Source organism: Grus americana, chromosome 9 (genome assembly GCF_028858705.1).
Source record: "Grus americana isolate bGruAme1 chromosome 9, bGruAme1.mat, whole genome shotgun sequence".
Taxonomy (NCBI): domain Eukaryota; kingdom Metazoa; phylum Chordata; class Aves; order Gruiformes; family Gruidae; genus Grus; species Grus americana.
This window is the reverse complement of record NC_072860.1, coordinates 24,115,695-24,132,934: the sequence shown is the minus strand read 5'-3', so window position 1 is coordinate 24,132,934 and position 17,240 is coordinate 24,115,695. Positions and strand designations below refer to the sequence as shown.

Below are 17,240 nucleotides of genomic sequence, written 5' to 3'. Positions count from 1 at the left end.
AGAGGAGAGGAGAGGAGAGGAGAGGAGAGGAGAGGAGAGGAGAGGAGAGAAAAGAGGAGATAAATTATTCCAGCTCCTTGAAAATGCTTGATTTTCTCTGGATAAGTACTTTCTTTCTTGGAAAATATTTTAGTTGCCTATTTAATATACAACTATTTTTTATTTAATATAGAACTATTTGTTGTTTATTTCTTGCAGTATGAAGCTCTGACTTTTATTTTCTCCTATTTTTAGCCTAATCACAGGCATAAGGTTTCTGCTCCCACAAACGCAAGTCACCTCCGTACTTCACGGCACAGGATCAGGCCCCTTACCTTCACTCTTGAGGTCTTACACAACCCCCCTGCCCTGCTCTCATCAGGTTGATCACAGAAACCAAAATTAAACTGCCCCAAATGGCACAACTCAAGTGCCATACCCATAGGTTTGCACAAGCTTCGCCTTGGATATTATGGGCCAACTCCTCTCCTTGTGTAAAGCAGGATAACTCTGATCAACACTGATAGAGTCATGCCTAACATATAGCAGCAGAACATCAGACCATATATATTCTTCCAAAAAACCAAAATCTCGAATGCAAGGCTAGGCTAATGTATAATTAAAAATAAATCATGTTTTGTGAACTTTTGATCTTCTACCAGGTTGGCTTGAGGGCCTGCTCCTTATCCACATGACTATTAAATATAACGCTTCGCTCAGGTAGGCTAGAGTGGTAAGCGGGTGAAAAGGGGTGTATTGGCACAGATTTGGTCTTTCTAAATTTTGGGAAGTTCTCCCTTAAAGAGTATTGATATTCTACTCCCAAGAAAAGCAAAAATACACTCTTACAATTGAGAGATATCCTTACAAACTACTAAGGGACATGCAAATTAATCATTTGACTAAGTATATTTTATCTCAATTTTAAAACTAAATTAAACCAATAATGGCAATACCATTAAAATATGTAAATATTTATTATTATAACCAATTAACAGTTGTACTCAGAACTTTAAAGTTGTTTAAAACTATTTAATGAGGTGCTACTTGCTCAAGGTGCCTCTCGCATTTAACAGGCAGTCTATTCAATCCACGGGCTCTCAAGGCTGGCAAATAATTTTGGGTCCAAGTCTGAAGCCCTTACTCCCCAGAGTAGTCTTACTCTTGGGGATCGTTGCCTGAAGGGTGTAACGTGGCATCAGTGAAGCGCACACCCAATGCCCCGCTGATTTTGGAGGAGACTCTGTCTAAATCGATTGCGTCACCTCGACCTCCGTGATATTCCCAGGAGCCAGGACTCCAGAGAAGTTCATGTTATAAGATCTACCTCTTTTTCATCATATGACTTTTATTTCCAAGTAAAGCTTTGCTTAAACTTTAGTAGACGGGGGACGGTTATCAACTTTAATTGCTTCCACGTATCAAAGCAACAGAAGCTGGGTTTGATTTCTCCTATTGCACCTTATTACAACCTTTAAATCTCAGCGCCATACTTTTAAGCAAGTAACTTGTAAGGGAAACGTCCCTCCTTGCAGCTTTTATTGCTCTACAGTCTCCAGGTTTAACACAAATTCCCAATCTGGATCCCAAATTGCAAAAATTCATCCCATGCCTATGCACACTCTGTACCACGATTGTCTCCGGACCCCAAATTAGCCAGCAGTTAAGTTTGCATATTTTATGCTTATTAAAAAAATTACTGTTAAGTACTATTTTGAATATGTTCAGTCTATTATGGCATGTGGTTTCTATTTGGAGAGGCTGGAGATTTTGCGAAGGCAGTGAGTAATTACCTTAGTGTTGGTGAGTTTTCACTCAAGCTTGGGCGGTGTACTGTAATAAGAGACAGTTGCCATAAACAGACTGGTACGAGTAAATCATGGTGTGTGGCCTTCTGGTGGAAAACAGATATCTCCTTTAGGTGACCCTACCTCCCTCCCATCGCCCTGCAAAGCCTACCGAACATGTGGTCTCCAAACCCTTTTGTTCTGCAATTACATGGCTGTTACTCGTAGGTTGCTCAATGGGTTTTCATCCCTCACACTGTACATAGGAAGAATATTGGTTGCTGTTTTGATTTATCAGAATAAATAGTAACAAAGAGCGTTTGAGAGATTATTTCATTTATGAGAGGTGCCACTTACAGACTTTTACGTAGGGGATTGCAACAAGACCATCTGAAGGCTCCCTACCTAGCCAGAAGTTGCTGTTTTCTAATAATTATAATCTTTAAGTGCAATTACTTAACTTGTAATCAGGTTTAAAATTATTAGCGATATTTATTATTGGATATAGTTATGTATTTTCTCATTGAAGAAGCCCAAACTGAAAGTATTATCTAACCCAATGGCAGGTATAGAGATTTCAGACACATGAGTCTTTCCAGCCAATATACCTCTTCTGGAGGAATTATCTTAGTGCACGGCCGCCGCTTTGGGTGTGGTGGTGATATTTTGGTAAATTATTGTTGAAAGCAGCAAAAGATTAAGAAGTTTAGCGGACAAGTAGGGGAGGTGGTCACAAGGTGCCTTTCAAGCCATAGCAGGTGCCTGAAAAGACCGTGGTGGAGATTAGCACTACCCAGAACAATACTCTTAAATATTTTCTGCCTCTGCTTCCCTGGTGAAAGGGAGAGAAAGCGACCTGCAACATTACTGTGCACCCAGCTTCCCCATCTCCTAGCAGGATCTGGCGCAGCAGTAAACGCAACCCGTGAGACTTTGAGGATCCGATTTATAGCCCAGTACAGAGCCAGGCCCACATACGAGGCAAGTTTTATTGCCGGAGCAGCTGTTGGCGAAGATCTAATAGCTTAACTCAATACTGAAAGATGGGGCATGCAAAGGAGCTTCAAGGAGGGCGGCAAGCTGCTCCAACTGAAATTCACTGCCTCTAAGGTTTCTTCTCCAGCTCCAGCAAGAGTCATGGCATCTGCTGTGGAGTCTCTGTGGCCCGAAATGAACTCCTCAAGCAAAGCAGCCTTCCAGGTACTGCTGGCTCTGCCCGATTCCCAGCGCGTCCCGACTGTGGTGGCAGCCGCTGCCACCCTTCCCTGCCCACCCTGGCAGTGCCACCTCCTCCCCTGTGCCAGCACGGCCGCTGCCCCGCGCAGCGGGGTCGGATCCGGCACAGGGCACAGCACGGGGGGCTGCAGCTCGTACAGAGGAGCGGGAAGGAGAGCAGCCAGCTTTGGCACGGTGCAAAGCAATGAGGCCGCAGCCGCCGAGCCTAGCATGGCTCCTTGTCGTTAAATCCCACTCCCCGCTTGCTCTTTGCATCTGAGCGTGGAAAAATACCACAGGGACAACAGGTACATTTATACAGCATACAGTGTCTGCCTGAAAAGGAGAATCGCAGGAGAATAACACTTAGCATTGGACTAGGAATTACCCATTTAATAACTCACAGCCGCCGTGAAGCCAGCGGGAAATTCAAAGGGAGCACAACACAACCTCCTGCTTCCAGATTACGCTGCTTTTCAACAAAAGAAATAACACTTAACCAAAGACGTTTAGTTGAAGACTTACATATAAAAGGTTTGACACTGCTGTGGATGTGTTTATGTTGTTTGAGGCCTGAAGAAGTGGCAAAGGTTTTGCCACACTCTGGACAAGCGTGAGCACGAGCCCCAACATGCTGGGAACGAATATGCCTCTGAAGGTTGCTGGGGTCCGTGAAAACCTGCTAGGAAATGAGTACTGATTAACCAAGAAACTTAACTGCGGAAGAAGCCAGTTATTACAAGAGTCTCTTAAAATTCAAACCTTGGAGCTATTAGGGAGTATTTAAGATTAAAAACTGTGTCTGCGTGCTGCATCGCAGCCTTGCTAACGGGCATCGATGGGAGCTGTGCCTGCAGGACGGGGCCTCAGTTTCCCAGGATCAGCCAAGTATTTGGTGGATCTGTTAACCCCTTTGCAGCTGCTGCAGCAGATGCATTTGACCCTGCCATTAGAAATTGTGCTTTTGAGGTCATGGACTTCACAGAAAATGAGTCAAAATGTGGGGGCTTGAAACCTCTAAGCATTACTGCAATAGAAATACTTTATAGCGACAACCGAGTGCGTGACAATAAGAAATCCTGCACGTCATCCTAGCCCCCAGGGCCTGGGTGCATCTTACAAGTGTCAGCTCAATATAAAATTCCCCTTACTGCAGAAAATCTACTTAAAAACAAGAAAGTCCTCATGCAAAAGGCCCAAGCTTTGGGAATCTGGTAAAAAGCAGTGCAGAGCATCACATCCTATACAAATAATCTACACAGCAAGCCCAGTGCTGGGAAGTGATAAAAATGCTCTGGAGATGAGATAGTTGCACTCAGCGCGGCTGGGGCTCATCGCTATTTCTTATTTTGATTTATATTGCAGCAGTGTCCTGAAGTTTCTGGTCCCGAGGGCTGGCGCACAGCCTGGGGACCCATCCGTCCTGCATTTCCCCGGGGTGTCTTGCCCCTCGGTGGTCCTCTTACACCCCACCAGTCCTTGCAAGGTGCTGAGCCCTGAGCTCGGGGATGCTCAGCATCCTGCATCAGCACTCAGTTCAGACTCCACAGCCATTTCCAAATCAAAAAGGGTAGAAAACTAACATATATATAAAATAGAAGTGTAAACCCTTCAGAAACCATCTGGAGCATGGCAGAAGCCCTACACCCCCCTGCATCCCGGCCCTGGGCATCCCCACTTCCATGCTCTCGCACATCCGGCAGCACAAGAAGCTCCAGGCAGCCTACAAATTCACTGTACCTTGGCACAGTTTTCACACTCGTAGTGCTTCCCGCTGTCGTGCGACATTTGGTGACGTATCAAGTTGGACTTCCAGTTAAAAGCTTTGGGGCACTGGTCGCACTTGTACTCCCTCTCCTCGCTGTGTGACAGCATGTGCTTCTCCAGGCTGTGGAAACAAGAACGGGGCTCAGTGAGGTCCCATCCACACACATGGGTTTATCAGAGGTTTGTAGTAAGAGGAGACAGTAGAGCACATGATTACAGCAAACAAATTTAAAACTTCCCAAAGGCCCAATCCTGACAGACTCAAGTCCTTTGAGTACCAGGCTCACCCCAGCCGGAAGGCAGAGCATCCTCCTCCCTGCCAGAATAACACATCCTCTCATGTTTTGCCAGGCCACTTGCAAACGCTCCAGGAGATGCGGCTGCCATCGCTCCCCAAGGAGATTATTTCACACACCTCTCAGTATTTCACTCTGGTAATTCTTCCCTGCAGTCTGAATTATTTTTACCTTGTGACTTTCCCTCTAAACACACCCTGGAGCCCACCACCTGACATAACTCCACTGCTTTGATGGGAGTCAATTTTTCTTACAGCACGAATAGATGAGGAGTAAGTCCACTGGAGTAGGACAGGATGAGCGTAAGAAGTCTCTAAATATAGTACACTACGACTGAAGTTCTACTTGATTATTATTAACCGTGTTCAATTGCGTAGCTGTTTATTCATTCATTTCTTAGTAGTTTACTCAGTCTATTAGTAGGGTATTCGATCTGCATCTAATTTCTGTCACACATCTTTGAACTCATTTTCATCTCTGAATTTTCTGAATTCCTGTTTTATTATTCATTTGTAGCAAATATTTATTTTTAAACACCTGTATTGCTTGGTCATGTACAGAGTTGTAATTCACACTACCGCTTGAGGAAAGATCACTACATAATCTAAGAGTGGATTGACAGAAAAGCCACTGGAATCTGGGATTTTTAGCCTGGGATGCCAAACCAGATCAATCCTTCCTCACGTGAAGCTCCCACTGATCTCTGCTGAATCAGTGGACAAAACATGCTGGGTTTACAGTCTCGTTTGGGTTGTGCAGCCCAAATAGCAACCTCCATTCTTAGCCACAGGTAATGGAAATGCTTTCACTCTGCAGATGCTCTTTACTTCTACCCCTCTCAGTCTCCTTCCTTCAGGGGAAAAAAATAATTCTGGCTTCCCCTCCTAATACTTCTATAACAATTGACTCTCCATCATGCACTGGTAAACAAATTTGCTGTAAGACTTAGAGAGATTCTTGTCCCCAGCTCTGGCACCAGCTCCCCGATGCCTGCTGCAGCTACGTGATCTGCCACCAGCACCGGGCAGTCCTGGTCCCCCAGATCTCCATCTTCCTGCTCAGCTCTTTCTCCATTTAACTACGCACACCCTCAAGCATGGCTCGTTCGGGCCTTTTGTTTTATATAATCTGGATATAGCACACTTCAGTACTTTTTTGCTGTGAACTGTCTTTGTGGTGTATTAGCCTTTCAATAATTCAAGAGTTCAGAGAATGACTGCATTCTCTCTCATTTTTCACTCTTTCTCACAGTACTGCCCATCTATTTATGATGACTCGTTCTTTGTTTTCTGCCCTTTCTCTTCAATATTTAATATTTTAAGCTAAATTTACATTTGCTCAATGATTCCCATATGTTAGATATCATCCTCTGGTTCACAGGCAGAAAAGAACTTTAACACCAAATAACTCACAACGTGGAAAAATGTTACAGGCCAGACTCCTGCCTCACCCACACCGCTGCAACCCTTTCGACTTGATCTGCCTACATCAGCCCCTTCGAATCAATCACTCAGACTGAAAATTAGACACACGGAGCCACATGCTGCTCACCATCAGCCGGTGAATAAGACCTTGTGCTGCACAAATTCCCACTCAGCAGGGTTGACCTAGTATGCAGGGAGCAATGTTTGGCACGTTGTGGTTTTACTTTTGGTGCCATTAATTTTGTGGAAGCGTTAAGGATCAGGTCATACAACACACTGATCTGAGACACCCCCACAGGACACCGAGCCACCTCCGCTCCGTCAACAGGAGCCAAGGAGTGTCTGTGTTTTGGGAGAGCAGGCTCCATCTTGCAGAACCAGCACCTGAAGCATCCAGGAGCAGTTGTCCAAAGGGGCTGACCCTGGGCATGCACAAATCCATACTAACCTCCGACAGACGCCACAACATCCTAAATCACGGACTAGTAAAGATTTCTATGAAAATGTGAACCCACAAAATACTCTAAATTGACAAGTCAATATTTAAGGGACATATGATTATTAAGCAATGTAAACAAATGCACTGCTGTCCCTAAAAGGCAGTTAATAGTCACTTATGTTGTGCCCACACAACGTGGAGAGGAAAGAAGACACTATGGGAGTGTGGGACCTGTGCTACAGACTCTGGCTGAAAGCAAGAGACACTGCCCAGGTCTGCTGCTGCTATAAAGTGCTTCCTCAGAGCAGGATCTGGCCCAGGATTTTGCTTCTGAGATATCTCAGCATCACTATCAAATGTTGGCTGAGGTCAACCTTCCTCCATCCTGAAAACATCAAGATGTGAATCTGCGAAGGATGGGCTGCAGAAGCTCCTGTGCGCTCTCAATATCTGTCAGGAATTTGCAAAATTTGCTGTAATCTCCACACCACAATATGGTATTTTAAGTAGCCACAAACACAATAGTTGACAGGAAATATGTAAATGACCTTCAGCATATGAAAGTTGTACTTTCTTCTTACATTCTATGCAGATTTCAGGTACATATGCACTGGGTCTATCTGTTTAAACAGCCAGATATAGATAAGAAAAAGATGAACCCCAATGTTTCAAGACAGTACGGTTATAAATATACATTAACATACAGACATATATATAAAAACATCTAGAACCTGCCTTTAGGTAGTACAGCTTGTGTGCAAAGATAAAATTGGTAACATCACTGAACACCTCTCAGAGATATTCTATGTTATTTCTACCGAAAAATAAGGAGCCCAGACCTTACTTCACCTGAACTACAATCAGTCCTCTGGTTTCACTGCAACCAGCCCAGTTCATGCCAGCTAACGATCTGATTATCAGAAGATCCAGTTCCTAATTTAAGGTCCCCACTAAGGACTTTCAGGTAAGGACCAAATTCCTGATTTATTGAGACTCCTCTGATTTCTATGCCATAAAACACCAACCGGCTCTGAAGTCTTATTCATCTGCACCTTTGGTTTGTTTAGAAGATGAAGGCATCTGCCCTGGCTGATGCCCTGCACAATCTGACTGAAGCCGTCACAGAATTTGCCTCATTCAATCCCATTTTAAGCATCTACTCCTACCTTTGTAAGTCTGGGAAGACTTGATCACACTCTTTACACTCCTGGATTTCATGCACGTCCCGAAGGTCATTCTCATTCTCAAGCTTTTTCTGGAAGTCCTCCTCCACCATGGAGAAGGCGGAGTGAGGCGTGCTGCAGGGGAACTTCTGGTGGTCTACAAGTTCAGCCTTGGACTCAAAGAGCTGGTCACAGTCCTCGCAGCGATACTGGCGCTCCTCTGGAAGACAGACAGGTTGGTCACAGGGAGACCCCATCAGTTTTCAGTCAGTTTTAACTACCATCCCATCAGGAGTTCCGTGATAGTGTGGTTAAATAAATGGCTATTCAGTGACAAAGAGAAGAACCTCAAAAGAAACAAGAATGCCTTAGAACACATTACAATAATGCTTTAATTCTACAATACATGACAGTGCAATACTACCTGTTAGCTGCCTGGGTGACAGCCAATAGGGATTCCTAACAGTGGCTTAGGACAAAATTCAGTGTGTTTATATATGATCCTAAATGGGGCTATACAGGGTCTAAGGTGGATATCCAGCAGAGGCTGCCAGTCTCTGCCTTTCTGAATGAAGGAGACAACATCAGCATCTAAAATAGCCAAAAGGGCGTTTAGAGAGTTTTAAAAAGTCTCTTCATTTCCGTTAGAGTTCTTTTCCAGCACCCAACCCTGTTCAAAGTAAGCCAGAGACATGAAGTTTGGGTAATGAAGACAGGGGACCTTGCTTCAAATTCTGTAAAATTGGTCGCAATGTGTTTCTTACTGAAAACTAGTGTAGAAGATCACTAGACTGTCACTTTGGAGTGAATATTGCATTCCATTAATTAGTAATTCCTGCAAAAGAATAGATTAGCTGAAAAAAATCCCAAAAAGCACTCTTGGAGAAGAGCACCCCATGATATTTTTTTCTGCTGGATTTTCTACTGATGGTCCATACAAGGAGCCAGACACCCTGGTTCCAGATAGACGTGCCCAGGGGCTCTGAGTCAGAAAGACACTGAGGAGTCTGGCTGAAATCTCAAATGCATGTAGTTGGTTGCTACTTGACAGTTGAGTTGATGCAGAGAAAGCATCACAGGGCTCTGTTGCCCACTGTCCACAAGCAATGCTTTGGCTCAGTCTGCTTCTAAATAAGCCCTGTGGGACATATTCCTGCAGATGACTGCAGAGATTTCCTCTGGTGTCATTTATGCAACAGTGACTTGACCACTGCTCTAAATGTACAGGCAGCTTTAAGAAAGTGCAGCCCTTGATACTGGGAAAACCCCTGTGTACTGACTCAAAATCCCTGAGAATTGGTAAAATGTCCACCCTGGCATAAACTGCAACCTAATGGGCATCAAGCAGATATCCTACACCCAGGCCCTGCTGTGGCTGTATAACCCACTGCTCAACAGGCAGCACAGCAAAAGGAGCTTCTGGAAGTGGGGGACAAATCTGAGCAACAGCTCAGGAGTTTCAGACCCAGAATGTGTGCATCGGATGAGTAATGAATGAGCTCCAATGTTCTCACAAGTGACAGCAACATTAAAAACCTGAGATTTTCTCTTTTTAAGAGGACAGAATAACAGTTGTTTGGCTAAGAGGCAAAAAATAACCTATAATCAGGGTCCACACAGGTCCTGCTGGAGCAGCACAGAGATAGGACATGGACTCTTGTTCTCCTTTTGCAATGCCCACAGAATGATCAAGTTTCAATCTTGAAACCTTACTACTGCCCTCAGTTACATCTGCAGACCTTTGTTTCTGCCAGGGAGGTTCGAGTAAGTGAGGGTAAAACTTGAACCACGTTAGGAGTTGCAGGGACACGATACTGAGAAATATCAACTGTGCAAACTAGAGCTTGCTAGATTAGCAGGTACAAAAATCAACACTGAATGAAGGTGCGCTCCTGGTTAGACCAGGAGTGATGAAGAAAATAAACAGAGAGTCCCCAGTGCCAGTGCTGCATTTGAGAGCAGGCCCACCCTTCAGAGCGGGTGAAGGAGTTGTGATAATATTAAGACGAATCTATTCACTGAACAGCTTCCAGAGAAACAGAAGGGCAGAAGATAGACAAATACAACCATGGCCAGCTCTCCTCCCTGGCTAATGTGAAGCTGTCCTGGATTTCAAAAGGATTCCAATGGAGGAGAAATCTCCCTAAATTTTTGCTTAGTTTCAATGATATTTTCTATTAGATTAGACAGTAAGAAGTGGCTAACCGTGAATGTCTGGAGCCATTGTTTCATGCGAATAATCTTCACTCTTCATGAACAGTAAGAGCTCCTCCCCTGGTTCAATATCTGCTACCACCCTGTAGAATATCTGGAAAGAAAAAAAAAAGAAAAAAAAGAATAAAAAAAGAGAAAGCAATGTGACTACCACAAGAAGCAAAGAGGCATAAACCGCTGCCCGTGAGTATTACAGGATGAAAACCGCGTGGCCAGACCCTGCCCCGGTGTGGGTGCTGGCTGCCGTTTGCTGGAGAGGTGCCGACTTTGACTATGGCAGGTCTGCTCCTTCCAGCCCCAAAGCCGTTGGGGCTTTGGGCTCTGTGAGGATAAAAAGGATGATTGCTTTCAACAGCCTCTGCTGCAAAATGAGCTGTGTGATGACTGCAAATATCACCAGCAATTTGCACGCTTAGTTGTACCAAACCCACATACAAAATTCCCATAAAACACATCCCTGAGTGACCCCTGACGGACATAACCCCTGTTGCACTGGGAAAAGCTACTAAAACTGTCCTGAGAAGATGCTGCTGATTAAACCATAGGCATCCAACACCCCCCGTTTCAATCATCTATGCAGTCCAGAAAGCTGTGAGGCGAGAGGCTTATACGAACCAGCATGCCTGGTTATTCCTTAGCTTCAAACGGGAATCAAAGGAAAAATCAGTCCTGGATGAAGAAATGCTGCCAGCAGCCAAAACCGCTGGTGGTGACCCTGGCTGGTGGCACCTGGTCCCTGCACAGGTAACACCGGGCTCTGTGCTTGTCACTGTGAAGGAGCCCGGCGGAGAAGCAGGGAGCTGCTCCCTTGGGTCTGTGCACCCAGAGCAAGTGCGCGCCGGCACCGCAAGGCTCTGCTGCAAGGAAATTCCCAAAATCCATCTGGCTGCTTTCTGTCTCAGAAGGAAATGTGAAGAGCACTGAAAAGCTCCACGAAGCAGCTCAAATAAATATTAGTAACTTCCTCAGGCCTTGTTAAACAAAAACACATGACAGCTATGTTCCTATGCTAAAAAATGATGCTTTTGCATTTTCTCGGTCTGATGTATTTGTGAATGTTTCACTCTCAAACTCTTAACTCTCAATACTCATTTCAGTGCACTGGGAGAAAGGCAGAATATCACTTCCACCGCTTAAAATCAGACACACGCGTTTGTCGCAAGGTAGGTACGGGTATCTAGAGATGCGGGGTATTTTCCTTGCCCGGTCCCACGCGAACCGTCACCCATCGGGTGGCCCCGGCAGCCGAGCACATACCGATGTCCTCCAGGAGGTGGCCGTATAGCCTAATCATTTCTTTCCACACAAGCGGCCTTTGCCCACAGATATGGGCTAAACACCTAAAAATAACTAACTAAGATGCATTTCCTCAGATTTCTTTTCTTTTCTTTGCCTTGTCCCAAAAACTGCTCTGGAGGAGGCGTGCAGGGGAGCGGCGGTGCAGGCTGCTGGGGCCAGCTCGTCCCACCGCCCTGGCGCTCGCCCCTCTCCAGGTGCCAGAAGCACCGGGCAAACGCATTGGGCACAAGGTACCCATGCCACAACCTCCCGCTTACAGCTAGTTTTCCCCATAAAAGCCAGGAGAAGGAGTTTACGGGCAGCCTGATCCACCCGGGCTGCACCTCCCTCCTCTGCCATGCCACCCTGATCGAACCGCTGGCTGGGTCTGCTTGGGCTTGCCATTTTTACCCCTTGTCGAGGGGATTTTGAACTCCGCTGAGTATTTTAGAGGGCGCAAGGGGCCAAGAGAGCTGTGGCAGGGCCTCGTGCATGCCTGTTCACGCAGCTGGGCGAATGCCTGGTACCGCAATCCCCTCCGGAGCCGATGCCGCCATTGGTGTCGAAGGACGCAGGGCTGCTGCGTGGGCTTCAGTTGGCCGGGGATGCAGCTGGGGCAACGCAACTCATTTGATCAAAGGCCGAAACACGTTTAAGTGAAGCCAGCTTTTAACTCCCACAAATAAATCTGATGTCAGCGCCACATCCAGTGAATATTTGCTTTAAGTGATGCTTGTTCTTCCATTTATTAAGATAAATGTATCGAAAACTGGCTTTTTTCTTCCAGAAATATAATGGCCTCCGCACATCTGAAAGGGAAGCTGCAGTCCAATCTGTGGAAGATAAGCCTGGTTGCTGGCTGGCTTTGGGTGGAAATAATACGTGCATGGCGTTGCACACTGACCGGAGAGACTTCTGCAGACATCCCTGCTGCAACAGAACCCATCTCCTGCTTGAGGTGGGAGCAGGATCAGGCCCAGCCCACAGCCAGGTGGGACCTCAGCCATCTCAGAGGAACCGTGCCAAAGCTCCTGCTGTGTCCAGGACAGCTCTGCCCAGGACGTGCCTCAGTGCTCCCGGGTTTTGTGTCACAGTTGGGTAAACTCAGCTGTTCTTCTGAAGTCAGCGGTGCATCCATACCAAGGAGCGAACAAAAACCACAGCGGAGCCTTCTCCAGTACTTTTCCTGTCCCATCAAAGGTATTTTGATAGACCTTTTCACCTCCCGTCACAAAGTGAGGACATGTGGACCATACACGGGCATAAAGAGGGTCTTGTTCATGAGGAGCTGTGCTGGGGTGCATCACTTCTCTTTGGGAAGCCCCGGTACGATGCAGTATCTTTCTTGCAGCTGTGGGACAAATCCCTAAGCAGGGTGTAAACTCTGCAGCCAACTGTCCTGTCTGCATTGGCATTTGAAAACATCAGACGTGATTAAGGTACCCATCAGAAACTACCTGGCCAGCCTCTCTGTACCTCAGCGGGGAGACGAGACGGAGTATGCCCAAAAACTCCGTGGTTTAGGTTGAGGGATGTTTCTTTATTTTGCATCTCGGAACTAACTCCCTCCAAAACAAGGTCCAAGTGACAGATTTCCAGCTGTGGCATTTTCACATCATTATTAAAATACTAACTTTAATTATTATTAAATATAGCTTTTTAAATTTCTGTATGTACAAAAAACCCCCCACCTGCACTAACAGTTTATATACCAGACTGAGTTCGAGTGAGGATCTGAAATAAAACATACTGAACTTTAAACCAAAATGATCATGCAGGTAAATTTAATCTGATTTTAATAGCTGTCCTTATTACTTCAACTGAAAGGCTTTTTTCTCACTCTTTCCACCTAAAAGCTCCTGGAATTATCCTGTCTGAGAAAAACCAAAAAGCTAACTGCGTCCCGAGGAAATGAACCACGCTGCCCGCGTTTTGAGGCGGCAGCAGCCTACCGAGGGCAGGCGGCGTGGGGGTCCTGCAAGCCCCCAGATGGGAAAGCTCATAAATTGCCCCCAGCCCTGCAGGTCCCCTCCTGGCTGCCCTTGTTTTGCAACAACAGCAACCTCTACCGCAGGCAGGATTTCATGTATTAGGAAATGGTAATGCAGAATAAATGGACTTTTCAAGTGCAAAGTCTGAAGATTTCTTGGATGCAATCCTGAGTCTACTGTAATTAATGAAAGGCTTTAATTTTCTATCACCTCTTCAGCCAACCGAGCCCGTCTTGTTACCTGACTTTCTTGGGATAACCCGCTCTCCCGACACGCGAGCATGCACCACTCTGCCTCGAAAAGTATAGGAAGAGCTGCTGCACGGTAAAGGAACGACCGGGAGGGGGGAAAAAAGAAATAGAAGCAAAGTCCAGATGCACAATTCACATGCCCTGGGATCAGCGGTGTGTGACTGCAGTTTATATAGGAAGAGCAAAATCGGATCCAGATCTGGAAACACTTTCAAAGTTCAGGGGGTCTGAGGTGGGGAGAAGTTGGGGGAGGCCTAACTCATCAGTCCTCTGTGCCTGCCTACACCGCAGGTCATATATTTATGCTACCGAGCAGAAGTAAAAGCTCCCAAACTGCAAAGCTGTAAAGGGAAAGGGGAGGGGAAAAAAAAAAGGAACACACACAATTTACTTTTAAATGGATGAATAAGGCTTCATTGTTATGAATCCCAGTTTACTTTTCCTGGTCAGGCACTTGAAATTTTATTTATGCTTAATAGACTGCATTTGGCATGTGTAAAGATGACAGAAGCGTGAATTATGAACGACCTTCAACCTATTCAGGAAGTTGTAATAATTGAAATAATAGCGAAAACGCACTCCCCGCGAGCTCGGGCCGGGGCCGTGTGCTCGGCCGCCGCCGCCGGCGTGCTTTGAAGTGCCCCGGCCATCCTGCCTGCCCCAGCAAGACCCGCACCGCTCTGTCTGAACCCCCCCTCCGCTCCCGTCCAGCATGCCCTCCAGCCCCTGGGAAGGTTTAACCGAAGGATGCTGGTTTGGGGGGAAAAAAGTGACACTTCAGCCACCGCCTGCGAGCAAAGGCACCAGCCGCTACGCGTGCATCTGTCACGCCCAGCCCCGAAAAGGAGTTTATTCCATTGCATCCCACTAAACCCTTTAGTCCCGTGTACATGAGAGCTTTGGAAAACTTTGCGCGTGCCCCTGTGCTGTCTGGGAAATTCAGATTTTAGGGCAGGCGAGGGATGCTGCTCAGTGCTGTTTGTACTTTAACCCTCCAGGCGATGTACTGAACTTAGAGCTAGCGCCACGTGGGAAGGCACGGAGCGACTTCATCCTGCACCACACTGGTGCAAGCGGGAGGACCAAGTGGAGGACCCACTCTGCGTGGCACAGTGGGAAGGAACAGAAGACCCTAATGGTGGGGCACATCCCAGCAAAAGCCTGGTGAAGCCCACCAGTGCCCACAGAGCCCTGCGCTGCTGCTCCTGCACCGACATCCCGCCCTGTGCCCAACGGGCTCCCGGCCTCCGCCACATGCCACGGCTACCTGGAACCCAAGGAAGGCATCGGCCCTGGCTGCCAGCCGCTTTTGGGGGCTGCAGTGCCGGAGGGGAGCATGCCCCGAGCCGGGGCAGGAAAGCGAGTGCCCGGAGAGGCAGCGTGCACACTGCCAACTGGCACTCGCCTCTGCGCTGCTTCGGAGCAAGAGTGGAACTTGTCTGAAAAGTAAAACAAATTAAACGTCCAAGACTAATAACAAGTGTTATGTTCAAGGAGCTCGAACAAAATCAGGATTTGTGCCTGCCAGAAAAATGAGAAGGACGAACGGATACATAACCTCACGATGAGCCTTAATTAAGCGTCTGAGGGGAAAAAAAAGAAAGAAAAAGGTCCAAACGGCAAAGCTTTAATTTTAGTTCCTGTGATGAACAACTTCTGCAGCTGGAGAACTGTGTGATGAAACCTGAGCCAGGTTCTTCTTGCTGTACTCAGGCAAATGATAAATTGAAACGAACTGGAGTTTTTTCAAGGGCTAACGTAGAGGAGTCCTTCCCGAGCGCTGTATCGGGCCCAAAGAAAACTTCAGCAAAAATCCACAGGCGAAACTCAGCAAGTGCCTGCGGGAGGGGTGGGTGGGAGCCTGGCGAGGAGGAGAGAACCCTCCCCATCACCCTGCCGAGATGGTGGGGGAGCACTGCAGCACCTCGGCACCAGGACTGCGAACCCTTTCCTTCCTCGTTTCCAAAACACCCCGAAACTGTCAAAGCAGATCAAGCAGGAGGGGCTGCAGTGTGGACGCTCTCCTGAAACAGCACCAGAAGTTCCCATTTTTCCACCTTCTGAGGTAAAAGGTGCCTCCCACTCCCCCGAAGCTGGGGGGAGCTGCAGGATGTCCCTCCGCAGGGCACCCTCCTCGGCATCTCAGGGGGCTGCAGGCCACCTCCCCAGTGATACTCATGTCTTCTTCCATCGTAGGTGCATTTTAGCCTCTGTGAAAGCCCCGGGTCCAGGTGAGGGGCTGCCACATCCAGCCGAGCAGCTCCGGTTCTGCCAAATCTCCTGCTCAGGGGTCACTGACCACGACACCAGACCACAACCTGTGTGTGTCCACACATTCTCCTGAGGTGACCTCACCATGCAGCTGTCTTCCAACATCCCACCTTCATTGACGAACCGCATGAAGTGTCAACTGAGTTGCAGCCTTGTCCTGGCTCTGGGGACATCTATAATCCTCTATACTCTTTCTGGCAAGTGCACAAGTATGATTTGAGAGCTCTCGTCACAAAAAAAAAAAAAAAGGCATTTTTGCTTAGAGACGACGGGCCTTACTGCTTTTATTAAACATGAATTGTCAATAAAAAGCTTAGCACTTTGCAGAAATGGCAACAACTAGTTGCCAGTTTTGGTTCTAAACAATTTCTTTTAGGTCACATCAGGACAGGCCAACGCGGAGAGCGGTAACACCACCCGTGCGTTCAGCTCCAGACATGGATGTAAGGACCGGGCAGGCGTTTCACCCATCGCCTCGGCTCTAACTGCAGTAAGTGGAAAATCACCACCGATGAGCTCCTGGTTCCACCAGACCTAAGCTAGCACGACCCCGCTCCACTGGAGACAGATTTCCAGTGGGAGCTGGATTAAGCTTTATTTGCTTAATAAACTAATAACTCATAGGAAGAATCATGGCAGAATAGGGCCCTGTATGAGCTCAGCGTGCGTGTGCCCTCCTGACCCACAACAGCCAAAACCTTAATTTCACTCTCTGACAACAAAGCCTCAAAACTATTCCTTAAATACACAACTTTTGCAGGTGGCTGTGCGGCCAGGGCTGCCGGAGGAGTCTCGGCCGTTTTCTGCCCGCGAGCTGCCTGCCGCGGAGGGGGGGCAGCGGCAGTAAAATCTGAAACATGAAGCTGTGTCTGCAGATTAAAAAAGTTTGTAAAACGTGTAAGATGTGATCAGATCTAGTGAAACCTACAGCAGTAGGTTCGCTCGTGTAAGTTTATATCACTGACATCGGGCACGTCGTGAAGAGTGTAATACTACTGGTTTTTCTCCCATTGCAGTGGCATATACTTAAGAGTAAAGAAACAAAACAAAACACGCACGCACACACAAAAAAAAAGAACCCCAAAAACTTATTTCAGCACACACAGCAAAACAAAACCTCAGTAAACCAATCTTGAACCACTGGGAGTTTTCCACGGATAAAGCA

At 46.9% G+C, this 17,240-nt stretch overlaps 1 protein-coding gene across 9 annotated transcripts in view; it reads right to left on the bottom strand.

The window, feature by feature from the left end:
- Positions 1–17,240, bottom strand: part of MECOM (MDS1 and EVI1 complex locus) — a 341,271-nt gene that overhangs the window by 25,766 nt on the left and 298,265 nt on the right. For 6 of the 9 annotated variants that reach the window (XM_054834971.1, XM_054834974.1, XM_054834979.1 and 3 more), the window contains 4 exons: positions 10,276–10,378; positions 8,074–8,290; positions 4,722–4,869; positions 3,507–3,663 (listed from right to left, as the gene is read on the bottom strand). In XM_054834971.1, the coding sequence (XP_054690946.1) occupies positions 3,507–3,663; positions 4,722–4,869; positions 8,074–8,290; positions 10,276–10,378 (625 nt within the window). The remainder of the gene's footprint in view (positions 1–3,506; positions 3,664–4,721; positions 4,870–8,073; positions 8,291–10,275; positions 10,379–17,240) is intronic. The other 3 variants (XM_054834975.1, XM_054834980.1, XM_054834973.1) reach the window with 1 other exon arrangement.